Source organism: Myxocyprinus asiaticus, chromosome 46 (assembly GCF_019703515.2).
Source record: "Myxocyprinus asiaticus isolate MX2 ecotype Aquarium Trade chromosome 46, UBuf_Myxa_2, whole genome shotgun sequence".
In the NCBI taxonomy this organism is placed as follows: domain Eukaryota; kingdom Metazoa; phylum Chordata; class Actinopteri; order Cypriniformes; family Catostomidae; genus Myxocyprinus; species Myxocyprinus asiaticus.
This window is the reverse complement of record NC_059389.1, coordinates 29,383,722-29,411,513: the sequence shown is the minus strand read 5'-3', so window position 1 is coordinate 29,411,513 and position 27,792 is coordinate 29,383,722. Positions and strand designations below refer to the sequence as shown.

At 39.0% G+C, this 27,792-nt stretch overlaps 1 protein-coding gene across 1 annotated transcript in view; it reads left to right on the top strand.

Moving 5' to 3' along the window:
• LOC127436308 (growth arrest-specific protein 2-like) overlaps positions 1-27,792 on the top strand; it is an 85,456-nt gene that overhangs the window by 44,731 nt on the left and 12,933 nt on the right. The window contains exons 4-7 of the mRNA XM_051690381.1: positions 12,402-12,543; positions 20,601-20,664; positions 21,237-21,447; positions 21,567-21,674. Coding sequence (XP_051546341.1) covers positions 12,402-12,543; positions 20,601-20,664; positions 21,237-21,447; positions 21,567-21,674 — 525 coding nt within the window. The remainder of the gene's footprint in view (positions 1-12,401; positions 12,544-20,600; positions 20,665-21,236; positions 21,448-21,566; positions 21,675-27,792) is intronic.

The window sequence follows — 27,792 nt, the reverse complement described above, 5'->3', positions numbered from 1 at the left end:
TTAAAAATAGAAAATATGGGCTAGCCTATCGGCACATTAAATGAAAGCACAGTCTTAGAGTATTGGCTGTTTTTTGAAGTTGTTTGAATATGCTGCATATATGACGCTCGCTCATAAAGTCTGTATAAAAATACTCACAAATTACACTTCTCTGAAATGTGAATGAATAAATGCAAACAAATAAGTCCCGATGCGTGGACATCCTCACTGAATGTTGCTGGAAAGTGTTTATTATGGTCTCCATTGCTGCATCCCTCCAGCAAATCAGTGTTTGTTCTTCTTGTTTTATGGCGGTTGGCAAAACAAGCTTAACTTGCCCTTACTGCCTTCAACTTAATGGTCGTTACACTGTGAGAAACAGCTTTGAGGCATTTAGCGCTGGCCTGTTGAAATTCTATGGTTATAGTGCCCCTTAGTGGTTTAGAACTGCTAATAACTCATTCACACGGTGATCGCGGTGGTAGAAAGCCTATTCTGAATGGATACTCACTGTATTCATGTAGAAAAAGCGGAATGATTTATTTATACTGTACGAACAGCATGATAAGTGATGTGTGATATTTAAAAATGTTATTTGCTAAAATATAAAAATTCACAAAGAGTAATGAGCAATTTATATTTTTATAATTTAAGATTATTTTTTACATATATTAAATTTGTCATTTCCATGTAGTCTTATGCAATCGTGATTGGTCAAAAGTAAATCCCAGAAAAGTGTTCCCAGAAGCATTTGACATATTTTACATGGCTGTTTTTAGTTGTATTGGTTGTATTTAGTGTGAATTTTACCAATAGTGTCCCAGTTTGATGCTGTCACAAATAAAAAACCTGATTATGTTTTTTGGCAATACATTTTCCTACCTGCTTGAAAATAAGTGTGTGAAATGTTGTTTATAGTTACAATATATCAATATATCACAAATTTCCCAAAGTGTTACCTTACAGTCAAGTGATTCACAAATGCTTTATGAATCATTTCAACCAAATTATTCAAAAGAACCGGTTTAGAAGGATTCATTTGTGAACTGGATATCACAAAACCATAGCAGATAATTATACAGTAACTGTCTCTCTGCTCTGACCACTACACTGATCTTAAGAAAACAGCTAACAATAACTTTACACCAAAGTCAGATGCGTACAGGTTGGCCTATGTTTGTTTGAAACATGAATAATTTAGGTTTGTTGGTAATATTTGTATGAATCATAATAATCTATATAATTATTAGTGTTATATTGGGTATAACACTAATACATGTGTATATTATGTATTGGAGCTTATAAAGGGCTTAAGTGGTTTTATATGTGTAAAGGTGTCAGAACCCTGCAGGGTCACCTGATCACTGTGTGTGTGTGTGTGTGTGTGTGTGTGTGTGTGAGTGTGTGTGTTTGTGTGTGTGTGCAAGCAACAGCACAGATGTGAGGAATATTTGAGGTCACGACTCCTCAGGGATAGACAGAGAGAGACCGAGAGGAAAACAGGAGTCTATTGATCACACAGTCCAGAGGCTACAGAGAAGCTACATCAAACACATCCACCACAGCGATCATAAAAATGGCATTCTGCTTTGTATGTAGCCTGTTTAGTACTACCACGTAAAAGAACCAAGGGAATGTAATCAGGATGATTTGTGTGAATTCAGTTAATTTGAATTGTATAATACATATGTATTATACAATACAAATTAACTTTAACTGAATTCACACAAATCATCCAGATTACATTCCCTTGGTTCTTATGCTGCATCCGAAAGCTGACAAATGCTGCCTTCACAGGTTGCATTTGGAGGTAGGAAGGCAGAAAGGCCTGTTCGAATACAGTGTTTGTGTCACATCCTGTATACCGCGATGCCTTCATCTGCATCTCAATTTTATTTATATATATATATATATATACTGTATATATTTTTTTTTTGAGAATACTGTATGTTCTTTACATATCCTGAAATCCTGTATGTGCGCTTCAGCGGTTTGTGTAAAGAACAGAAATCTGATGGAGTGGTTGAAAGCAGTACATTTATTTAGAAAAGTATCTTTTTACATTTTTTTAACTTATGACTTCATTTCTACTGAAATAAAAGCATTTTAGTCACTAAATATTTGATTGGTTATGTCTAAATTTCACTTGAATGTGTTTTAGATCATTAGAGATGACGTTATGGTGTCTTTAAAGCCGGTCTGAAAGCTGTTTCCTCATGAGCACAACTGTACATTGATTTCAGAGTAACACCCAAACTACAGCAAGAGTCATGACAAAACTAGATCACTCGTATTATAATCAACTTTGTTTAATGGGAGTGATCTAGATTTGTCGCTTGGCACCTTGCTTCTGAAGTTGGTGTAAAGTTTTGCACATCTTAAAGAATGGTTCACCCAAAAAGGATCATTCTCCTATCATTTACCCTTCTTTATATTGTCTCAAACACATTTGACTTAATTTCTTCCGTGGAACACAAACTAAGATATTTTAATGAAGATACAATGTCTGTTTTTCCATACAATGCAAGTGAATGGTGACCAAATTTTCAAGCTCCAAATAGGACTTAAAGGCAGTGAAGGGGCGGATTCACCCTTCTGATGAGTTGAATACATTCACTAACAATCATTATAATCAAAAAGTAATCAAAGCATTTTTTTAATCATGTGCATTTATTCAGGTTGTTATAATTTAATGGTACAGGTCATTCATGTATTTGTCCTGTGAAGTGTGACTGAGGGTCTGATTTATATCAGGAATGCAGGAAACAGTGCTTACTCAATTAGCCTGGCTCCCAGAGAACAGATATACATGTGAGTTGTAATTCATTCAATTGATCATTGGTCAAAATTAAGCAAGAGTTTTACTGTGCTTAAGTTTTAGGTAAAGAATAAACTTTCTGTATCCTTTCACCTAGAAATTCTCAGGCCCTAAAAGTGTGTATGTTAGAGCTGTGAGTTATCTCAATGTTTGTTCTAGAAGAGAAGAAACATTCAGCCTGAGTCTTCCTGCTAGAAATGTAAGTGTGACTATACTTTTAGCTGGGAGATATCGGGATTTATCTATAAGACATCTCATACAATCACAATACAGCCTCCACTTTAAAATCCAGCCAGCTGTCTCTCATTGTTCGCATACTTCGTGTTTTTACCCCCCATCCCACCCCATCTTTACCAGTTTAGGTCCCGTCCTGGGCGAGGGTAAGCTTCACTCCCCTGTTGTCATCGCCTTTGGCAGGATCTGACAGTTCAAGCAGCATCTGAGCACTGAACTGTAGGATGGGGCTAATGCCAAATGATATTAGTATCTTTTGTTCATATTAATTCCAATAATCTCGAGTCTTCCTGCTAGAACTACCACTTACACTTCCATTAATCGCCAAGGAGACTGCTGATGTCAGGATTTATAGTGAAAATGGAGTTATATTTTGGTCTGTTCTTCCCCAAAACCAATCAGATCGATTCAGAAGTATATACACCTGTGCATCCTTGCACAAGCCTCCTTAGAAAGCTTCCTCTGTCCTCCATCCTTGTCTCATCATTGTACGTTTAGAGAATTGATATGTCCTATGATGGCAGACTTTGATTGGTTTCCAGGTCATGGGCTCAGGGACAGAGCAGCGAGAAAACAAGGAAGCATCGATTAGGCTATTGAGAAGCACCCTATTTCTGCATTTTATACTATATTTATGCTAGGAATAAGAGTAAGATGTTAGTATACTGCTGGTAGATGCCTTAACTACACCATCTTCACACCTACACCATCTTCATTCTCCATTGACTCTCGTTGAAAAGTTGCAGAGTATTCTGATGATTGACAGTTTCTTACAAGAAACATATAAATCACAAAAATATCATTATATTATTGTAAATGTTTCAGCAGTGACCAATTTTGTAGGGCTCTTAACAGCATGAAATAGACTTGTGTTTTCCCCTGGTGCAAGGAGTTATAACAGAGTGATCAGTCACACGACAATAGCTGTAGAGGATTAAATATACATTTCCAAAACAAAGGAAACTTCAAGATGCAAAGAGGTATCTATTATAGTTTTGCCCATTAACTGAATTTCAAAACTGCTGATTTTTCATTTGTTATATTTCTTCTCATCACAGTCATTCCATTGATCAAATGTTACTGGTCTTTGGGGGAGCCAGAGAATGTTCTGGAAAATCAGGATTCCAACGATGGCTTCATTCCTCCAGCATGACCTCATCACACCTTTCTCTGTCTCCTCTATGAAAATATACAATGTAAATCTCCTTCTGAGATATGTATGTGTATTATGGGTGTTATTTGACCACCCCATGTGCTTATGCATGCTTTTATCTATTACTGCATCTCCCTCATTGATTATTGATCAGAGATGGGGGGTTGTGTTTGTAAGAGCATGTGTGTTTAATCAGAGCTAGGAAAGTGGATCCAGACCCCTGCAGAAAGAGAGACAGAAAAAGAGGGTAGTGGGTGACGTCTGCCTATGAAGACACTAGAGAATGAGTGTGAAAGGAAATGGATGGAGGAGGGGAAATAGAAAAGGGGATTTCTAGAACTCGTCTAAAAAAACAAATCCATGACCAGTAACATTCTGTCCCAATTTATCAGTCATGTTTAACCCCCAAACCCCCAAATCTTAACCTTTTATTCTTTAAACAAGGTTTTGTTCCCTCATATGAACAGGTTTCTTTTTATGATTCGTAGTCATATAAGGCAACAATAGAATTCTGTTCTAGAACAAAGTGAGCGTACCTAAACAACATTTCAAGGCATCATAGGCGTGTTTTCAACTCGAAGGCTATTCTAAAGGCAGGATATTTGAGCTGAAATGTGAATACAAATAATTGCATGTGTCCTTTGTGGAGAAGGCAATTCCAGAATGTATACACAATATAGTGTTTTCCCCACGGCACCCCAATCACTGAAAAATAAATAAATTAACAAATATGCAGTTGAAAACACTCATTTATTTAAAAACGTTTAATATTCGTTTTAACAAATAAAAAAATAACAACAATGTAGCCTTCAAGTTTTTCTGAAGTAAACATTGCTTCAAGCTATTAAGGTAACTATTCAAGAGCCAGTAATAAAATAGAAAACTGAGCAAATAATTATTTAGGTTTTTCAGTAACAGCAACAATTAAACATTAAAAAAAATCTGAATATAAAAACATTAAAAATAAGTAATCTCATGCAAAATAAAACTACTTAAACGATTGACATAATCTTTTGACAGAATATATACTGTCTTTTAGCTAATATGATAGCTAAAAGAGAGTATATATATTCTAATAATAAAAGAGTATATTTTCCTCTAAAAGAGTGGCACTAACAGAGAGCATCTTTTTAACCTTTCCATCTGTGTATATTTCCTGGTTGCGGTCGTTACCTCTCCGCCTCTGACGGCCACGATCGCTGCCTCACGTGTCTGGGCTACAGCCACGCTGAGACAGCATTCATGGATAGCTCATGCTCTCACTGCGAGAGCGTGACCATGGCAATGTTGCTCACTCCAGCCGCTCCCCGCCCCGGTCCTTCTACTTACGGGTACGAGGCCACATCAGTTAGCGCTGGGGGTGATTTGGGGACCCCCAATGGGAGTGGTTCCGCCGGGTAATCCCCCACGGACCTCCCATTTCCCAGTATGCTTGTTTGCCCCAGTTGAGTTCCGGGATGAGACAGGAGGCTCACCCCAGGGCGAGTTTGATGTCTCATTCGGGGCTTGAGAGCAGGATGAGCTCTCGATCGCAGCACTGGAGAGCAGGCTGATCCAGTCGGATGCAGAGGACTCGTGCCAAATTATATTTGCCAAAGGTTCACCATAAATCTGTTTGTCAGTAGTGGCAGATATTTGCCAAAGGTTCAGCAAAGAACTTTTTGCCAGTAATAGCAGATATTTACCAAAGGTTCACCACAGAACTATTTGCCAGTAGTGGCAAATATTAACCAAAGGTTCACTATAGAACTGTTATCCAGTAGTGGCAGATATTTGCCAAAGATTCAACTAAGAACTGTTTGCCTGTAGTGGCAGATATTTGCCAAAGGTTTGCAATAAAACTGTTTGTCAGTAGTGGCAGATATTTGCCAAAGGTTCACCACAGAACTATTTGCCAGTAGTGGCAGATGTTTGTCAAAGGTTCACCATAGAACTATTTGCCAGTAATGTCAAATATTAACCAAAGGTTCACCATAGAACTGTTATCCAGTAGTGGCAGATATTTGACAAAGGTTCAACTAAAAACAGTTTGCCAGTAGTGGCAGATATTTGCCAAAGGTTCACTATAGAACTGTTTGTCAGTAGTGACAGATATTTGACAAAGGTTCAACTAAGAACTGTTTGCCAGTAGTGGCAGATATTTGCCAAAGGTTGGACGAAGAATTGTTAGCCAGTAGTGGTGGATATTTGACAAAGCTCACCATAGAACTGTTTGCCAGTAGTGGCATATATTTGCCAAAGGTTTGCCCTAAAACTGTTTGTCAGTAGTGGCAGATATTTGCCAAAGGTTCACCACAGAACTATTTGCCAGTAGTGGCAGATGTTTGTCAAAGGTTCACCATAGAACTATTTGCCAGTAGTGGCAAATATTAACCAAAGGTTCACCATAGAACTGTTATCCAGTAGTGGCAGATATTTGCCAAAGGTTCAGCAAAAAACTGTTTGCCAGTAATAGCAGATATTTACCAAAGATTCACCATAGAACTGTTTGCCAGTAGTAGCAAATATTAACCAAAGGTTCACCATAAAACTGTTTGCCAGTGGTGGCAGATATCTGCCAACATTTCACCATAGAACTATTTGCCAGTAGTGGCAGATGTTTGTCAAAGGTTTGCCATAGAACTGTTATCCAGTAGACATTTGACAAAGGTTCAACCAAGAACTTTTTGCCAGTAGTGGCAGATATTTGCCAGAAGTTCTGCAATGAACATTTTCCTGTAGTAGCAGATATTTTTTACAAAGGTTCAGCTAAGAACTGTTTGCCAGTAGTGGTATTTTGTTTTTTCTAATGTTTCAGCAAAGACCTGTTTACAGTAAAGGCAGATGATTACCAAAAAATTGGCAGAGATTTGCCAAAGGTCCAAAATAGAACTGTTTTCCAGTAGTGGTAAATATTTGCCAAAGGTTCACTATAGAACTGTTTGCCAGTAGTGGCATATATTTGCCAAAGGTTGAACAAATAACTGTTTGCCAGTAGTGGCAGATATTTGTCAAAGGTTCACCACAGATCTATTTGCAAGTAAAGGCAGATATTTTCCAAAGGTTTACCACAGAACTGTGTGCCAGTAGTGGCAGATATTTGCCAAAGATTGGACAAAGAACTGTTTGCTGGTAGCAGCAGATATTTGCCAAAGGTTTAGCAAAGAACTGTTTGCAGATATTTGCCAAAGGTTGGACCAAAAACTGTTTGCCAGTAGTGGTGGATATTTGACATGGTCCACAATAGAACAGTTTGCCAGTAGCGGTAAATATTTGCCAAGGTTCGCCATAGAACTGTTTGCCAGTAGTGGTATATATTTGCCAAAGGTTTGCCATAAAACTGTTTGCCAGTGTTGGCAGATATTTGCCAAAGGTTCAGAAAAGAACTGTTTGCCAGTAGTGGCAGACATTTGCCAAAGGTTCACTATAACTGTTTGTCAGTAGTGGCAGAGATGTGCCAAAGGTAACTGTTATTCAATAGTGGTGTATATTTGACAAGGTTCACTATAGAATTGTTTGCCAGTAGTGGCATATATTTGCCAAAGGTTCGCCATAAAACTGTTTGCCAGTAGTGGCAGATATTTACCAAACGTTCAGCAAAGAACTGTTTGCCAGTAGTGGCAGATTATTTGACAAGGTTCACCATATAATTGTTTTCCAGTAATAGCAGATATTTCCAAAAGTTTCACTACATAAATGTTTGTCAGTAAAGGCAGATATTTGACAAAAGTTCGCTTTAGGTCTGTGTTCCAGTAAGGGCAAATATTTTCCAAATGTTTGCCACAGAACTGTTTGCCAGTAGTGGTAACCTGTCTGTCAGTAAAAATGTTAACACTCAAGATGGCGCCGAGTATGGCTGCTGCGTTGCGAGCTCCGACACAACATGGTAGTGCTTTGTTTGTTTTATTTACAATTCTTATGTTTTTTTGTCTTGGATGTTGTCTGCCTTATTGTCTATGACAGACAAACACTTTTGGACATTTGTTCAGCAATTACACACTGTAAACCGGACTTCAAATTCCTCAATGCCGACCCGCTGTTTACAAACACAGCAGCGGAGCCCTTTGTCTGGGCTGCCCGGCCGCGGAAACGCAAGAGGAAAAGGGGAAACAGAGCCGGCGTTCTCATCAGAGTAAGACGCCGCGCAAATTGACCCCTGCTACCCAGTGACCCCTGCTATGCTCATCAGAGTTTGATAACAAGCTCTGCGAGCTGAAAGCGCGGATCTCTTTCCAACAAGAGATGAGGGACTGCTGCATTATCTGCCTTACAGAAACTTGGATTGAACCTGCGGGGTTCTCCGTGCACCGAGCGGACAGAGCGAAAGACCTCTCAGGTAAAAGCAGAGGTGGTGGTGTATGTTTTATGATCAACAAATCCTGGTGTGATCAGAGGAATGTACATTCTATCAAGTCTTTCTGCTCTCCTGATCTGGAATTTCTCATGCTTCTATGTCGACCATTCTGGCTACCGAGGGAATTCACAGCGGTCATTATCACAGCTGTGAACATCCCGCCACAAGCTGACACAGACCGGGCACTCAAGGAACTGTACGGGATTATAAGCACACAGGAAACCGCGCTCCCTGAGGCCGCGTTCATTGTGACCGGGGACTTTAACAAAGCCAGTTTCAAATCAGTCGCACCAAAATACCACCAACACATTAGTTTTAACACATGAGGGGACCGGGTTTTGGACCATTGCTACTCTCCCTTCCGGGATGGCTACAGATCCCTCCCCCGCCCACCATTTGACAAATCGGACCACTCTTCCATTCTGCTTCTGCCCGCTTACAGGCAGAAACTGAAACAGGAAGCACCCACCCTCAGAACAATCCAGTGCTGGTCGGACCAATCAGACTCTACGCTACAAGACTGTTTTGATCACACGGACTGGGAGATGTTCCTGTCCGCCTCTGATGACGACATCGAGCTTTACGCTGATAGTGTAACGTGTTTCATCAGAAAGTGCGTAGAGGATGTCGTTCCGACCAAAAAAATACGGATCTATCCGAACCAGAAACCATGGATTAATAGCGATGTTCGCACGGCACTTAATGTGCGGACCTCCGCTTCTAATTCCGGGAACGCGGAGGAGCATAAACAAGCCAGTTATGCCCTCCGAGAAACAGCAAAACGCCAGTGCAGGAATAAGATTGAAGGACAGTTTAACACCACCATTTCTAGAAGCATGTGGCAGGGAATTAATATCATCACAGACTTTAAAGGGAATAAAAACTCCGCCATGAACACCGCTGCCTTTCTCCTGGATGAGCTAAATACTTTTTATGCTCGTTTTGAGGGAAATAACACCGCCCTCGCGGAGAGAGCTCTCGCGGCTGAAGCTACAGAGGTTAGTTCACTCTCCGTCTCTATAGTGGATGTAACCCGATCCTTCCAGCGGGTGAATATCTGCAAAGCCACGGGTCCAGACGGCAATTCGGGCCACGTCATCAGAGCGTCCGAGAACCAACTGGCTGGTGTTTTTATGGACATTTTCAATCTTTCCCTCTCTTTGTCTATAGTCCCCACATGCTTCAAAACATCCACCATTGTGCCAATCCAAAAATCCAAAATCACTTGTTTAAATGACTGGCGTCCTGTTGCTCTGACCCCCATCATCAGCAAATGCTTTGAGAGACTAATCAGAGATTACATCTGCTCTGTGCTGCCTCTCTCACTTGACCCATTGCAGTTTGCTTACCGCAACAACCGCTCCACTGATGATGCCATTGCATCTACAATACACACTGCTCTTTCCCACCTGGAAAAAAAGAACACTTATGTGAGAATGCTGTTTGTAGACTACAGCTCAGCATTCAACACCATAGTGCCCTCCAAGCTTGATGAGAAACTCCGGGCTCTGGGCTTAAACAGCTCGCTGTGCAGCTGGATCCTGGACTTCCTGTCAAGCAGACGCCAGGTGGTTAGAATAGGCAGCAACATCTCCTCATCACTGATCCTCAACACTGGAGCCCCGCAGGGCTGTGTTCTCAGCCCACTCATGTATTCTCTGTACACACATGACTGTGTGGCAACACATAGCTCCAATGCCATCATTAAGTTTGCTGATGATACGACGGTGGTAGGTCTGATCACTGACAATGATGAAACAGCCTACAGTGAGGAGGTACACACTCTGACACGCTGGTGTCAGGAGCACAACCTCTCCCTCAAAAAGACAAAGGAGCTTGTGGTGGACTTCAGAAGAAAAGACAGAGAACACAGTCCCATCACCATCAATGGAGCACCAGTGGAGAGAGTCAGCAGCTTCAAGTTCCTGGGTGTCCACATCACTGAGGAACTCACATGGTCCATCCACACTGAAGCCATTGTGAAGAAGGCTCATCAGCGCCTCTTCTTCCTGAGACGGCTGAGGAAGTTTGGAATGAACCGCCACATCCTCACACGGTTCTACACCAGCACTGTAGAGAGCATCCTGACTGGCTGCATCTCCGCCTGGTACGGCAATAGCACCGCCCACAACCGCAAAGCCCTGCAAAGGGTGGTGCGAACTGCCAGACACATCATCGGAGGTGAGCTTCCCTCCCTCCAGGACATATATACCAGACGGTGTGTGAAAAAAGCTCGGAGGATCATCAGAGACTCCAGCAACCCGAGCCATGGGCTGTTCTCACTGCTACCATCAGACAGGCGGTATCGCAGCATCAGGACCCGCACCAGCCGACTTCATGATAGCTTCTTCCCCCAAGCAATCAGACTTTTGAACTCTTGATCTCCCACGATCAAAATACATCAGCAGTGCACTTTATTACTCTTACTCTTATATCTCACACCGGACTGTCATAAATTATATTATTATTATATTATATTCTCTCTTAACAACTTACTATCAACTGACAGCCTGAATGTCAATACAGTACAATACAACCTACTGTACATTCTATATATACTATAAATACTTTTTTATTGTATAATGTGTGTTCTATATTGTGTGTATTGTATACTGGACAGTGTATGTTATTATTTGTATATTGTGTTGTGTGTAATTATGTGTATATTAGACTTTAATTGTGTTGTGTTAATCTGATGTTTACTGTAAATTGGTATATGTCTCATCACTTTCACAACTGCTATGTTGCTCGGAACTGCATCCAAGAATTTCACACACTATTGCACTTGTGTATATGGTTGTGTGACAATAAAAGTGATTTGATTTGATTTGAGTATCAAAGGTTTGGTGCAAGTTCACAGAGAATTTGCTACAAATTAACCATAAGTTAGCCACAGATAGGGTACTCATCCAAGATTGGGCAGGTTGAAAGACTTATTGGTTAAAAATGTACTTGATAATAAATAATAGTTTATTTTTACATAGTGGTGTCAGGGTCAAAAAGACTCAAGTGCAGCGGTGAGTAACTTTCACAGTCTTTATTGAAACAAAAAAAACAAAAAAAAAAAACAAAAGCAGAAATGCAAAAAATTAAATCCAGAGCAGGTGAAGACTGTGGAGCCATGTAATCCAAGGAGCAAAACAGAGACAAATTCCAGGGCAAGCGAAATCCAATACTGGATGAGCAGTCAGGCAAACTAATCAGAGAGTAGGCAAAGTTCCATAAACAAGCAAGAATCAAGACCAGGAAAATCCAGCACAGACAGGAAAACTCCAAACTGACAAGAGCAGGGCTAGAAAGGTCAGGACAATGGCACAAGACGATCAAGCACAATACAACACACAGAAGGAGAATAAACAAGGGGAGAAATCAAACCAGAGTGATAGGAAACAAGTGCTGCTAATGACGAGCAGCCGTGATGATGAAACACTCGCAAATGGAAAGGAGTCAAAGGAAAGGTAAAAAAACACACAAGGGTAGACAGAGAAATACAGACAAACAGAGAGAGAGAGAGAGAGAGAGAGAGAGAGAGAGAGAGAGAGAGAGAGAGAAGATCAACCAGGAACCTGGAATCTGTGTGTATTTTAAGCTTTTTGAGTACTGTGTTGTTAACAACATGGGAATGGACAACTTTATTGTAATCAATTATGAGTTGAGTTCTTTTGGGTTTCACATGAGGAGATGCTGCATATGAGGTTCTTTTTAAATTAGGATGCTGCCTTAGAGGGCTACTTAGTTACCTATGTAGACGGTAGACAACAAGGGTCACTAGGTTCTGGATGTTGGTCACCCTTCACTGACATTCCTCCTGCTAGTGAGATATTTTAACGGCAAATATCTGTTGTTGAAGCCATTGAGTAACACAGACAAATTCTCTCTTTCAGACAATCCAAAGCCGCAGGATACCCTGTCGAGCCAGTGCCCCGTCCGGTTCCTTCTTCGCCAGGGACAATACAGCCAACTTCCTGTCGTGGTGTCGGGAGGTGGGCGTGGGTGACACCTGTCTGTTTGAGTCAGATGGGTTGGGTGAGTCTTTATACAAATTCAATTCTGAAACAGCTAAGGATTATAGGTGAAATGCAACAGTGGCCCCAAAAAAGTATACTTAAGCCACACTTAAAATGTATGAATGACTTTCCATTTCTATATTAAAATATCAAATAAATGGGTGTGTTTTTTTGTTTTGTTTTTTTTTTAAAGAAAAATAGCAAAAGCACTCTTTTCAAGGAATTTATTTTACAAAAATTAAAGCTTGATAGATTTTAAATAACAAAACAATAGATATACTGTTCAAAATAAAATAAAAACATCTGGACACTTTCTGGTTACCTATTCAAAGACACTCATACAGTTTAATGTGTGGTTTAACCATCCAAAAGTGTCCAGATACTTTTTAGAGCCACTGTATGTATTATACCTTTTTTCACATGACTTTTGTCACATCTGTGAGATAGTGCAGAGCCTAATTAATTATCAACTACAGCTCAGTATTTCTAGAGTAAATCAGTGAGGGAGCATGTTGGACACAATGGTGCAAAAAAACGAGGTATGCGATATGCTACACATAGGGGCACCACATTGGGGGGGGGCGGGGGGGGGGGTTCTTTGCTGCAGCACTCTGTCAGAATCAAGCCTCAGCCACACAGACAGTCAGGTTTTCAGATACAGAGCTGGAACAGTTTCTTTATGATTTACTTCCAACTCAGGTCAGAGATAGCTGGAGAGAATAATAAACTACAAAAACAAAGAGGAGGGACAGATATAATATAGGGACACAGCAGAGCAGATAAATGGGTTCTTATATATGTAGAAAGAATAGTTTCTCTTTCGGTTGCTGAAGGAGAAGAACATCTGAATGTGTTTGTGATGGAGTGTGTTGTCTTGTGTGTGTGTGTGTGTGTATTTTTGTTGTGGTGAATTGTGCTGTTTAAATTTGTATGAGACAGACACAGATATAAACTCCTGCCACAGAACCTTTCTTAACGTCTTTTTTTTCATTTGCATATTCAGAAAAGTGTTATTGGAAGCCCATAACATTTGAAATGCAAACCAGTGTAACATGAGATTTATCGAAATCTGCTCTACAGCAAAGAAAACAACAGAAAACTGGGTCACCTTAAAAATAGTATAGTATACTATAGTGTTGCGTGTGTGTGTGTGTGTGTGTGTGTGTGTGTGTGTATTTACACTACTGGTCAAAAGTTTTGAAACACTCACTTATCATTTTTTTCCCCATATTTTAGAATAATAGTAAAGTCAATTATGAAATAACATTAATGGAACTATGGGAATTATGTTGTGACTAAACAAAATCCAAAATAAATCAAAACTATGTTATATTTTAGCATCTTCAAAGTAGTCACCCTTTGCCTAGAATTTGCAGACATGTACTCTTGACATTTTCACCCTGGGATGCTTTTTAAACAGTATTGAAGGAGTTCCCATCTATGTTGGGTAATTATTGGCTGCTTTTCTTTATTATTTGGTCCAAGTCATCAATTTCAAAAACTTTTTTAAATACATTTTAGATTTATAATGAAATAAAGTAATATGGTGGCACAATTATATTTTTGTCTACAAAAATAATTTCAAACATTTAAGCATACACCTTCAGATCAAAAGATTTATGAGATCATGAGAAACATTTCAGTCAAGTGTTTCAAAACATTTGACTGTGTGTGTGTGTGTGTGTGTGTGTGTGTGTGTGTGTGTGTGTGTATGTATGTATGTATGTGTATCTCTCACACAGTTGTGCTCAAGTTTGCATACCCTTGGAGAATTGGTAATATATGTACCATTTTTAAAGAACACATGAGTGAACAGGCAAAACACATTTCTTTTATTTCTTATGGGATTCATATTCAACTGTAGCTTATAACAGAATGGCACAATCATAAATCAAAACATGGCAACAAAGAAAAAAATGAAATGACCCCTGTTCAAAAGTCTGCATACCCTTAGTTCTTAATACTGTGTATTGATGTATTGACCTTTAGCATCAATGACAGCGTGCAGTCTTTTGTAATAGTTGTCTATGAGGCCCCAAATTCTTGCAGGTGGTATAGCTGCCCATTCGTCTATTTATACACAGATACTAATTGCAATTTAAAAAGCCACAGGTGTGGGAAATTAACCTTTAATTGCCATTTAAACCTGTGTGTCACCTTGTGTGTCTGTAACAAGGCCAAACATTCAAGGGTATGTAAACTTTTGATCAGGGCCATTTGGGTGATTTCTGTTATCATTATGATTTAAAAAGGAGCCAAACAACTATGTGAAGATAAATGGCTTCATATGATCACTATCCTTAAAAATGTTGTGCATTATCAGTCATATTTTCAAAATCAATGCCACAATTTCTGCCAGGGTATGCAAACTTTTGAGCACAAGTGTGTGTGTGTGTGTGTGTGTGTGTGTGTGTGTATATATTACACGCGCACACACACACACGCACAGTTGAAGTCAGAAGTTTACATACACTTAGGTTGAAGTCATTAAAACTCAATTTTTAACCACTCCACAATTTCATTTGAACTATAGAACTATAGTTTTGGCAGCTCGTTTAGCACATCTACTTTGTGCATGAAACAAGTATTTTTTCCAAAAATTGTTTACAGACAGATTGTCTCCACTTTTAATTGACTATATCACAATTCCAGTGGGTCAGAAGTTTACATTCACTAAGCTAACTGTGTTTTTAAGCAGCTTGGAAAATTCTAGAAAATGATGTCAAACCTTTAGGCAAGCCTATCAGAAGCTAATTGGAGTCAATTGGAGGTGTTCCTGTGGGTGTATTTTAAGGCCTACCTTCAAACTCAGTGCCTCTGCTTGACATGATGGAAAAATCAAAAGAAATCAGCCAAGACCTCAGAAAAAAAAATTTGGACCTCGACAAGTCTGGTTTATCCTTGGGAGCAATTTCCAAATGCCTTATGGTACCACATTCATCTGTACAAACAATAGTATGCAAGTATAAACACCATGGGACCATGCAGCCTTCATACCGCTCAGGAAGGAGACTCATTCTGTCTCATAGAGATGAATGTAGTTTGGTGCGAAAAGTGCAAATCATTCCCAGAACAACAGCAAAGGACCTTGTGAAGATGCTGGAGGAAACAGGTAGACAAGTATCTATATCCACAGAAAAACGAGTCCTATATTGTCATAACCTGAAAGGCTGCTCAGCAAGGAAGAATTCACTGCTCCAAAACCACCATAAAAAAGCCAGACTACAGTTTGCAAGTGCACATGGGGACAAAGATCTTACTTTTTGGAGAAATTATCTCTGGTCTGATGAAACAAAAAATTTACTTTTTGGCTATAATGACCATTGTTATGTTTGGAGGAAAAAGAGTGAGGCTTGCAAGCCGAAGAACACCATCCCAACCATGAAGCGTGGTGGTGGCAGCATCATGTTTTGGGGGTGCTTTGCTGCAGGGGAGACTGGTGCACTTCACAAAATAGTTGGCATCATGAAGAAGGAAAATGATGTGGACTATATTGAAGCAACATCAAGACATCAGCCATGAAGTTAAAGCCCAGTCGCAAATAGGTATTCCAAATGGACAATGACCCCAAGCATACCTCCAAAGTTGTGGCAAAATGGCTTAAGGACAACAAAGTCAAGGTATTGGAGTGGCCATCACAAAGCCCTGACCTCAATATGATAGAAAATTTGTGGGCAGAACTGAAAAAAGCATGTGCGAGTAAGGAGGCCTACAAACCTGACTCGGTTACACCAGTTTTGTCTGGAGGAATGGGCTACCCAAATCGTTTGACCCAAGTTGAACAATTTAAAGGCAATGCTACCAAATACACTGGGAATGTGATGAAAGAAATAAAAGCTGAAATAAATCATTCTCTCTAACTGACCTAAGACAGGGAATGTTTTCTATGATTAATGTCAGGAATTGTGAAAAAGCAAGTTTAAATGTGGCTAAGGTATATGTAAACTTCTCACTTCAACTCTCTCTCTCTCTCTATACATAAAGTTTGCATACCTTGGCAGAAATTGTGAAATTTTGGCATTCATTCTGAAAATATGACTGATCATGCAAAAAACATTTTTAAGGATAGTGATCATATGAAGCTATTTATTATCACATAGTTGTTTGGCTCCTTTTTAAATCATAATGATAACAGAAATCACCCAAATGGCCCTGATCAAAAGTTTACATACCCTTGAATGTTTGGCCTTGTTACAGACACACAAGGTGACACAAACAGGTTTAAATGGCAATTAAAGGTTAATTTCCTACACCTGTGGCTTTATAAATTGCAATTAGTGTCTGTGTATAAATAGTCAATGAGTTTGCTAGCTCTCACGTGGATGCACTGAGCAGGCTAGATACTGAGCCATGGGGAGCAGAAAAGAACTGTCAAAAGACCTGTGTAACAAGGTAATGGAACTTTATAAAGATGGAAAAGGATATAAAAAGATATCCAAAGCCTTGAAAATGCCAGTCAGTACTGTTCAATCACTTATTAAGAAGTGGAAAATTCAGGGATCTCTTGATACCAAGCCAAGGTCAGGTAGACCAAGAAAGATTTCAGCCACAGCTGCCAGAAGAATTGTTCGGGATACAAAGAAAAACCCACAGGTAACCTCAGGAGAAATACAGGCTGCTCTGGAAAAAGACGGTGTGGTTGTTTCAAGGGGCACAATACGACAATACTTGAACAAAAATGAGCTGCATGGTCGAGTTGCCAGAAAGAAGCCTTTACTGCGCCAATGCCACAAAAAAGCCCAGTTACAATATGCCCGACAACACCTTGACACGCCTCACAGCTTCTGGCACACTGTAATTTGGAGTGACGAGACAAATAGAGCTTTATAGTCACAACCATAAGCGCTATGTTTGGAGAGGGGTCAACAATGCCTATAGTGAAAAGAATACCATCCCCACTGTGAAGCATGGTGGTGGCTCATTCATGTTTTGGGGATGTGTGAGCTCCAAAGGCACGGGGAATCTTGTGAAAATTGATGGCAAGATGAATGCAGCATGTTATCAGAAAATACTGGCAGACAATTTGCATTCTTCTGCATGAAAGCTGCGCATGGGACGCACTTGGACTTTCCAGCACGACAGTGACCCTAAGCACAAGGCCAAGTTGACCCTCCAGTGGTTACAGCAGAAAAAGGTGAAGGTTCTGGAGTGGCCATCACAGTCTCCTGACCTTAATATCATCGAGCCACTCTGGGGAGATCTCAAACGTGCGGTTCATGCAAGACGACCAAAGACTTTGCATGACCTGGAGGCATTTTGCCAAGACGAATGGGCAGCTATACCACCTGCAAGAATCTGGGGCCTCATAGACAACTATTACAAAAGATTGCACGCTGTCATTGATGCTAAAGGGGGCAATACACAGTATTAAGAACTAAGGGTATGCAGACTTTTGAACAGGGGTCATTTCATTTTTTTCTTTGTTGCCATGATTTGTTTTACGATTGTGCCATTCTGTTAAAACCTACAGTTGAATATGAATGTCATAAGTAATAAAAGAAATGTGTTTTGCCTGTGCACTCATGTTTTCTTTAAAAATGGTACATATATTACCAATTCTCCAAGGGTATGCAAACTTTTGAGCACAACTGTATACTGTGTGTGTGTGTGTGTGTGTGTATGTATGTGTGTATATAATATATATATATATATATATATATATATGTATATATATTAGTAAACAATATTGTACAAGTGATATAAAAAATACTGTAATACTATGGCTCTTCTCAGAACTTTCTTAAATTTTCAACATTTGAAATGCAAACTAGTGTAACATGAGATTTATCTAAATCTCCTCTACAGCAAAGAAAACACCAAAAACTGGATCATCATAAAAATATTATAGTATAGTGTTTTGTTGTGTGTGTGTGTGTGTGTGTGTGTGTGTGTACACAATGAGCCACAACATTATGACCACTCGCAGGTGAAGCAAATAATGTTGATCATCTCCTAACAAGGCCACATGTAAAGGTTTGGGTAGATTAGATGGTAAGCGAACAATCAATTCTCATACTCAACATGTTGAATGCAGGAGAAATGTGCAGGAGTAAAGACCTGAGCGACTTTGACAAGGGCCAAATTTTTATGGCCAGACGACATGGCTAGGCTTGTGGGATGCTCCCGGTCAGCAGTGGTGAGTACCTACTGACAGTGGTCCGAGGAGGGACAACCACAAACCGGTGACAGGGTGTTGGACGCCCAAGGCTCATTGATGCAACAAAGGCTATCCCGTCTGGTCCGAACTGACAGAAGGTCTACTGTGGCACAAGTCACAGAAAATGTAATTATGGTGACAGGAGGAATGTGTCACAATACACAGTGCATCGCACCCTGCTGCGTATGGGGCTGTGTTGCCACAGACCCGACAGAGTGCCCAAGATGACCCCTGTCCACCGTCGAAAGCGCCTACAATGGGCACGTGAGCATCGGAACTGGACCTTGGAGCAGTGGAAGAATGTCGCCTGGTCGGACAAGTTCTGATTTCTTTAACATCACATGGATTGCCGTGTACGTGTGCGCCATTTACCTGGGGAAGTGATGGCACCAGGATGCACTGTGGGAAGATGACAAGCAGGTGGAGGGTGTGTGATGCTCTGGGCAATGTTCTGCTGGGAAACCCTGGGTCTGGCCATTCATGTGGATGTCAGTTTGACACTTGCCACCTACCTAAACATTGTTGCACACCAGGTACACCCCTTCATGGCAATGGTATTCCCTGATGGCAGTGGCCTCTTTCAGCAGGGTAATGCGCCCTGCCACACTGCACACATTGTTCGGGAATGGTTTGAGGAACATGAATGAAGAGTTAAAGGTGTTGCCCTGGCCTCCAATTCCCCAGATCGCAATCCAATTGACCATCTGTGGGATAAGCTGGACCAACAAGTCCGATTCATGGCGGCTCCACCTCGCAACTTACAGGACTTGAAGTATCTGCTGCTAATTCTTGGTGCCAGATACCACAGGACACTTTTAGGGGTCTTGTAGAGTCCATGCCTCGGTGGGTCAGCGCTGTTTTGGCGGCATGCGGAGGACCAACAGCACATTAGGCAGGTGGTCATAATGTTTTGGCTCATCAGTGTATGTGTGTGTGTGTGTGTGTGTGTGTGTGTGTGTGTGTATATATATATATATATATATATATATATATATATAAGTAAACAATAGTGTGCAAGTGATATCAACAATCAAATAATACTATAGCTCTTTTCAGAACTTAAATTGTCTGAGCCAATTTTCAGTAAACTTAAAGCTTTGGTGTTGCAGTGATTTTTAATGGATATATGAAGCAAGTCCCCCTCAAGTTTACACAGGTTTTCTTTTTTGTGAAATGTTTTGCTAGAAAACTGTGCTTGTGCTATCTTTAAAATAAAAGTACACTTTTATATTTTGTTATCTAATGCAACAATTAATATATTTTTTTAGTATGCATTAAATATTTTTGGGCCCACTTTATATATTCAGTGTTAATCGTAGTATATTATAGCACAGTATAGTATATCACAGTTATAGTATATACTAATCTCCATATTTCACATCTTAAGGAAAGAAACAAAAAAGAATAATTGTGCTATTTATTTTTTTCCTTCCTGTTCCCTCTCAGAAATAGCTACGTGAAAAATTGGAGGCATGGTTATGTTCAGGTGGGATGTTGTGAGGTTTGATGTGGACATACAGATTTTATTGCATGTTGTGTTGTGTCACCATCACTCAAGCCCTAGCACTAAACCATGGGAAATGTTGTTGTGTTAGGCACTATTCCATATGAAAGGCATGTGTGCTGTTCAATCACTGTATGCTGTAAACACTCTCTGGACACAGACATTCATTTACATCCACACATTCATGTGTGCAATGTTCATGTATCCTCTGTGGTCATATCCATAATAATGAATTGAGCAACTATTTCATAATTCAGTGTAATTCATTTTGTATTCTCAAATTGGTTCATCCATTTCGGTTCTCCTGGCTCACAACTGACATCATAATCAACCATTTTAACAATTTGCATTGAATTTTTGAATAGTTTTTTTGGTCATTTTATGCCTCATATTTGTACACTTTTTTTTTTTTCAGTTTTACACAAGCAGCCGCGAGAGGTTTGTCTTTGTCTGCTAGAACTGGGACGAATAGCATCCAGGTAAATTTTATTAAAATTTTATAATACTATATGTTATTATCAGAGGTTGACTGATGGGTTTTTCAACAACTGATGTTCATATTTAGCAAGTTAGGTGGCCGATTGTTGATATGCATAAAGAAGTGAGATGAAAGAGTGTTGAGTGTTACAAGAGACATGAATAGCACAGCTATGTAGCTATGTATAAGCGCAAAAAATATTTGACCGCACAATGTTCAAACTGACCGATCACAGAAATATAAGAAGTTTATAAAAAGTTTGAGCATTATGCGAAAAGGTTATTCACAGTGACCCACTAGCTCTCACAACAACATATATTTTTTTAGCACTAAACAACTCAAGTTCTCACGTGAACACGCAAGCCACAGTGAACGAATTTCACTCGTAGCGCTCATGATTTTTCGTTTTTGCATCAAGTGTTTAAGTCTTTACATATGTGCCCACATGCCCGATTATTCTCAAAATGGCCAAATTATTATTAGCATGGCTGGCATATCAGTCTATATTTAAATAATGTACATCAAGTAGGATAATTGAGAGTGTATTTATGTGAATGGTTATTGTTATATCAGGTATAAGGTTGAGCCACCTGGACTCATAAAACTGGAGAAAGAGATTGAACAAGAGGAGAAGATGCCTGAACCTCCAACCTCACCTGTTCCTCCTACCTCCATCTCTCCATCGGCCTCCCCACCTGTCTCTCCATCAGTCTATCCATCCGTCTCTCCGCTCACCAAGACCAACTCCTCCAAGAAAAGCATAGGCAAACTGCTGGATGATGCAGTGAGTCACATTCTGTTCCCTTCTCAGATGTCACTCATGCAACAGTGATGGATGTTTTCATCTCCCCTAGAACATGAATAGAAAGTTTTTTTTTTAGAACATGTGCATGTGTGTTTCAGGTGAAGCACATTTCCGAAGATCCACCCTGTAAGTGTCCAAATAAGTTCTGCGTAGAGCGACAATCACAGGGCCGCTACCGTGTCGGTGAGAAAATGCTTTTCATTAGGGTAAGTATTTTAAATGTTTAGTTGATGGATATGTATTAAAATGATTCATATCATGTATTATATTCCTATTTTAACACAATACTTATGTTCCAAAACTTTGAGAGCTACTTAGCTGTCTACAACCTACATAGACAGCTACCTTCTAAGGCAGCATCCTAACTAAAATGGAACCTCATAAGTGACTGATTTGGAACACTCATAATCACATAAAAGACAAGTCCACGTGCCACACAAATATCCTCTGTGAAGCGCACAGCAGTCTCTAATAACAATTGATTAGTTTGACATTAGCATGTTGCTAAACTAACAATGTGATATTAAACATAGAAACACACAGCACACACAAATAATGCTTAAAATAGAGTGTTATTTATTAGACTGAACTATTTTTGTTGTTTCTTTTTGCTGTTAAATGAATTATAAATATACATATAATCAGTGTTTCTCTAGACTTCACCCAGCATGTTAGAGTTTGAGAGTTGGACATTAACATGTTGCTAAGCTAACAGTATTATATTCTATTAAGCATAGAAATGCATAGCACATACAACTATTGGTTAAATAGTGTACTGATTCAATTACACAGCACACACAAATATTGGTTTAAGCTGCTGTAATTTCTGTGACACTAGCATACCCGAGTGGAATTGCAAAAAGAACAATGTTTTTTAAACAGCTTTCTGAATACATCCCTCATCTGTCTTTGACCAGTCAATGAGATAGTCCCGCCCCAACTCACAAATACAGGAATTTTCATAGCACCACAGAGACACAGTGTTTAGAGTTTTTGAAGAAATTAACTTATGCATAGCTTACTCATAGTTGTCTATGAGTAAGCAAGGTTACATACTTGAACCTTAAAATAGTGTATTATTGATGAGATTTATTTTTGGTATAAAATAAATTATATGTATATTTATAATTAAAATTCCTCTTCATCTGCCATCTTAAGCCCAAAGTATCCTTTGCCTGTTTGTGTTCCTGGTCTGCGCACAGTCTGCGTGACTTAATTTTCGTCATCAGGAGTGTCCCCGGACAAACGCGCATGTGCAAGGTTGACTGTTGAGATAGAAGAGTACACTAGGTGGCAATACGCACAGTTGGGCTATACTGTCAAGCAGTAGTCGAAGAACATATCCTTCTCCATCGTTTTGTTGTTGTTGTTTTTGCTTCCTCTAATGGCTGATCCTCAGTTTTTCTTCTTCTTTATCCTTCAGAGTGGATGCCTGTAAATGACATGACTCGGTGCTGCCCTCTAACGTCTGGTAGCGTATAACAAGGCAATTGTACTGCGCATGTATCGAACGCGTCCATCCATGCTCGTCCGCGTGAGGTATCCTTTCAAATCTGTGCGCACAACTGTGCATGAGACGGAATGGAACGCGCAAAGTGAAGTGTACCTGGGCTTTTAGAGTAGGCACAAAAATACATATCACACAAATACTGGATAAAATAATTAATTATTGATTAGTTTGACTTCGTCTGCCATCTTGGATTTATTTTTTTTTTTTCCACTGAGCTCATCCCTATGCATTCTGGGATTCCATACTTAATGAAGCATACATGTGGGGGGCAGTGGTGGCTCAGCGGTTAAGGCTCTGGGTTACTGATCAGAAGGTCAGGGGTTCAAGCCCCAGCACTGCCAAGATGCCACTGTTGGGCCCTTGAGCAAGGCCCTTGACCCTATCTGCTCCAGGGGCGCCATATCATGGCTGACCCTGCACTCTGACCCCAGCCTAGCTGGGATATGTGAAAAAGAAGAATTTCACTGTATATGTATAATGTGTGATAAATAAAGAAAATTATTAATTATTATTATGTGATGCTGCCTTACAATTTGGTCAAAAAGAAGGTATCTTATAAGGTAGCATAATTAGGGTTGCCACCCGTCCCTTATAATACGGAATAGTCCTGTATTTAAAGATTTTATCATTAATAAATATTTACATTCTATAATAAATAAACCTATCAGTGGGAAATATGACATTTTACTTTTCTTTTTTTTTTTTTTTTGTCTTAAAAAAAACAAAATCCTGTCTAGGTAGGCAGTTCACTAGATTTTGGAACAGAGCTTCAGTTTCATTATCCACAGCTATGTGATTTTTTTTTTATTATTCTGCTAAACACACACACACACAGCAGTGGAGAATCCCATAACACCACTGACTGCACTAACTGACAAATAGTGATAAGTGAGATGGGTCTGGTCACTATGGGAACCTGTTACTTGGCAACTACACACAATCAAGAGACCTGAAGATGCTTTAGATCTGAGTATTGTTATCGTGTATCTGTGTGATCCGTTGTGTTTTATCACTTCAGGCTGAGCAGCCTGATAACTGCTCTCATGAGAAGATGAGATGAGATGCTGTATAATTGTGTTTTGGTTCATTAAAGATGAACACATTACTGCCGTCATTCATAGCTAATTAGAATTTTTTTTTTATTAGAGTTCTCACTCATTAAATAAGATATATAGACAAAAAAAATAATTTTCTGGTTTTGTGTGATTTAGCAGGTTTCCCAGCCTCGTCTAAAATGCTCGGTGTCATGGTGATGGCTGAAGCATTGGGGACAGTGATTTTTTTTATTTATTTTTTTTATTTTTTTATTTTTTATAAGGAAATTACAAGTTGTACACATAATACCAAATTAGTTGAAAAAAAAAAAAAAAAAAAGGAATGTTTTGTGAAGTTCTTAGGGAAAAGTGCCAAGTAGAATTTCACTGATTTGAACACTTTTTGTAAATTTATTTTAGAGGAGAGATTATTTTGAGTAGGGGATAAGCCCAAACTAGAGGAAATTTTAGCCAGTTTAGCCTTTTACTCTTAAAAATAAGGAAAATGTAATTTAAGAGACAATGTAAAAAGTTTAAATCTATTAAGAAATATCTTTTCTTTAAAATCATCCTAAAGGACACAATAGTACCCAAATCATCCCCAATTTAAGAATCACTCTAGTGTGTATGACTTCAGGCTTGAGGCTTCGGTTTCTTTATCTGTCTCTAAGATCTACAGTATTAAACCTCCCATTCCATAAACTGAGTAATTTAATCAATCAACTCCAGATCTCATAATTACACAATAATATTCCTCTCTCTCAGAGAGTGATTGTTCAGCTTTAATTTAAAACTGTGACTGCAGTGATTCATCATGTTGTTATTCATTCAGTGGCCTGTGGAGAATGCAACAGTGCTGTCCCCAGTAGAGCCAAGCTCACAACTGCACCAGTCAGTGAACCAGCACCCCAATGTGACCTCACTGCTTGGTAAAAATGTTACCATGGTAGTACCTTTAAGAGATATACAATGGTAATACCATGTTTTTTCTTTTGTTTCTTTGATTTTTTATTTTTTTTTTTAAAGTAAAGCCTGTAGTTGACATCACGTCTAGTGGCATCCTGCAGTATTAAATTCTATAATTAACCATTTTAAACAAAAAATTCTAATTGTTGTATAATTATTATGCATGCAATTTTATAACCTCATATATATTGAGAAACTACATGAAATATCTGTATCTTTAAAAATGTATTTGTCCAAGCAGAACTATTTACATGAACTGCCAGAAAGAAAGAAAATATCACTTAAAACTTGAAAAAAATTGTGAAATGACCATAATCTAATTTTATCCTAAAAAACAATTAACATTATATTTTCCTCACAGATAATGAAGCCTATTTGGGACTATTAGGGGTAACACTTTACAACACAGTTCTATTTGTTAACATTAGTCAGTGCATTAGGTATCATGAACTAACAATGCTCAAGTATTTTTTTCCACAGCATTTATTAATCTTCTTTGTTTATTGTTTGTTCATGTTATTGTTCATAATGCATTAACTAATGTTAACATATACAACTTTTCATTTAAATCATGTGCATGTAGAAAAAAATAAATAAATGCTGTTAAAGTATTTTTAATTATATTTCATGGTAACGTTTTACCCCAGGATTTTTTTCATGGTTACATTATTTCCACGGCAATTAAGCACATTTAACCCCAAAATTCTCATTACTGTAATGCAAATAAATAAATAAAATTATATATATATATATATATATATATATATATATATATATATATATATATATATATATATATATATATATACGGTTGTGCTCAAAAGTTTGCATACCCTTGGAGAATTGGTAATATATGTACCATTTTTAAAGAAAACATGAGTGAACAGGCAAAACACATTTCTTTTATTTCTTATGGGATTCATATTCAACTGTAGGTTATAACAGAATGGCACAATCATAAACAAAACATGGCAACAAAGAAAAAAATGAAATGACCCCTGTTCAAAAATCTGCATATCCTTAGTTCTTAATACTGTGTATTGCCCCCTTTAGCATCAATGACAGCGTGCAGTCTTTTGTAATAGTTGTCTATGAGGCCCCAAATTCTTGCAGGTGGTATAGCTGCCCATTCGTCTTGGCAAAATGCCTCCGGGTCATGCAAAGTCTTTGGTCGTCTTGCATGAACCGCACGTTTGAGATCTCCCCAGAGTGGCTCGATGATATTAAGGTCAGGAGACTGTGATGGCCACTCCAGAACCTTCACCTTTTTCTGCTGTAACCACTGGAGGGTCAAGAAATTCCAAGAGCGTCCCATGCGCAGCTTTCGTGCAGAAGAATGCAAATTGTCTGCCAGTATTTTCTGATAACATGCTGCATTCATCTTGCCATCAATTTTCACAAGATTCCCTGTGACTTTAGAGCTCACACACCCCCAAAACATCAGTGAGCCACCACCATGCTTCACAGTGGGGATGGTATTCTTTTCACTATAGGCCTTGTTGACCCCTCTCCAAACATAGCGCTTATGGTTGTGACCATAAAGCTCTATTTTGGTCTCATCACTCCAAATTACAGTGTGCCAGAAGCTGTGAGGCATGTCATGGTGTTGTCGGGCATATTGTATCTGGGCTTTTTTGTGGCATTGGCACAGTAAAGGGTTCTTTCTGGCCACTCGACCATGCAGCTCATTTTTGTTCAAGTATCCTCGTATTGTGCTCCTTGAAACAACCACACCATCTTTTTCCAGAGCAGCCTGTATTTCTCCTGAGGTTACCTGTGGGTTTTTCTTTGTATCCCGAACATTTCTTCTGGCAGTTGTGGCTGAAATCTTTCTTGGTCTACCTGACCTTGGCTTGGTATCAAGAGATCCCCGAATTTTCCACTTCTTAATAAGTGATTGAACAGTACTGACTGGCATTTTCAAGGCTTTGGATATCTTTTTATATCCTTTTCCATCTTTATAAAGTTCCATTACCTTGTTACACAGGTCTTTTGACAGTTCTTTTCTGCTCCCCATGGTTCAGTATCTAGCCTGCTCAGTGCATCCACATGAGAGCTAACAAACTCATTGACTATTTATACACAGATACTAATTGCAATTTAAAAAGCCAAGGTGTGGGAAATTAACCTTTAATTGCCATTTAAACCTGTTTGTGTCACCTTGTGTGTCTGCAACAAGGCCAAACATTCAAGGGTATGTAAACTTTTGATCAGGGCCATTTGGGTGATTTCTGTTATCATTATGATTTAAAAAGGAGCCAAACAACTATGTGATGATAAATGGCTTAATATGATCACTATCCTTAAATAAAAGACAGTTTTTTTGCATGATCAGTCATATTTTCAAAATCAATGCCAAAATTTTACAATTTCTGCCAGGGTATGCAAACTTTTGAGCACAACTGTATATATATATATATAAATGTTACAAATGTTTGGAATAATGTACAGATTTTGCGCTTATGGAAAGAAATTGGTACTTTTATTCACCAAAGTGGCATGCAACTGATCACAATGTATAGTCAGGACATTAATAATGTGAAAATTTACTATTACAATTTGAAAAAATGTTCAGAACTTCTTAAACTACTTCAAAGAGTTCTCATCAAAAAATCCTCCTTGTGCAGCAATGACAGCTTTGCAGATCCTTGGCATTCTAGCTGTCAGTTTGTCCAGATACTCAGGTGACATTTCACCCCACACTTCCTGTAGCACTTGCCATAGATGTGGCTGTCTTGTCGGGCACTTTTCACGCACCTTACAGTCTAGATGATCCCACAAAAGCTCAATGTGGTTAAGATCCATAACACTCTT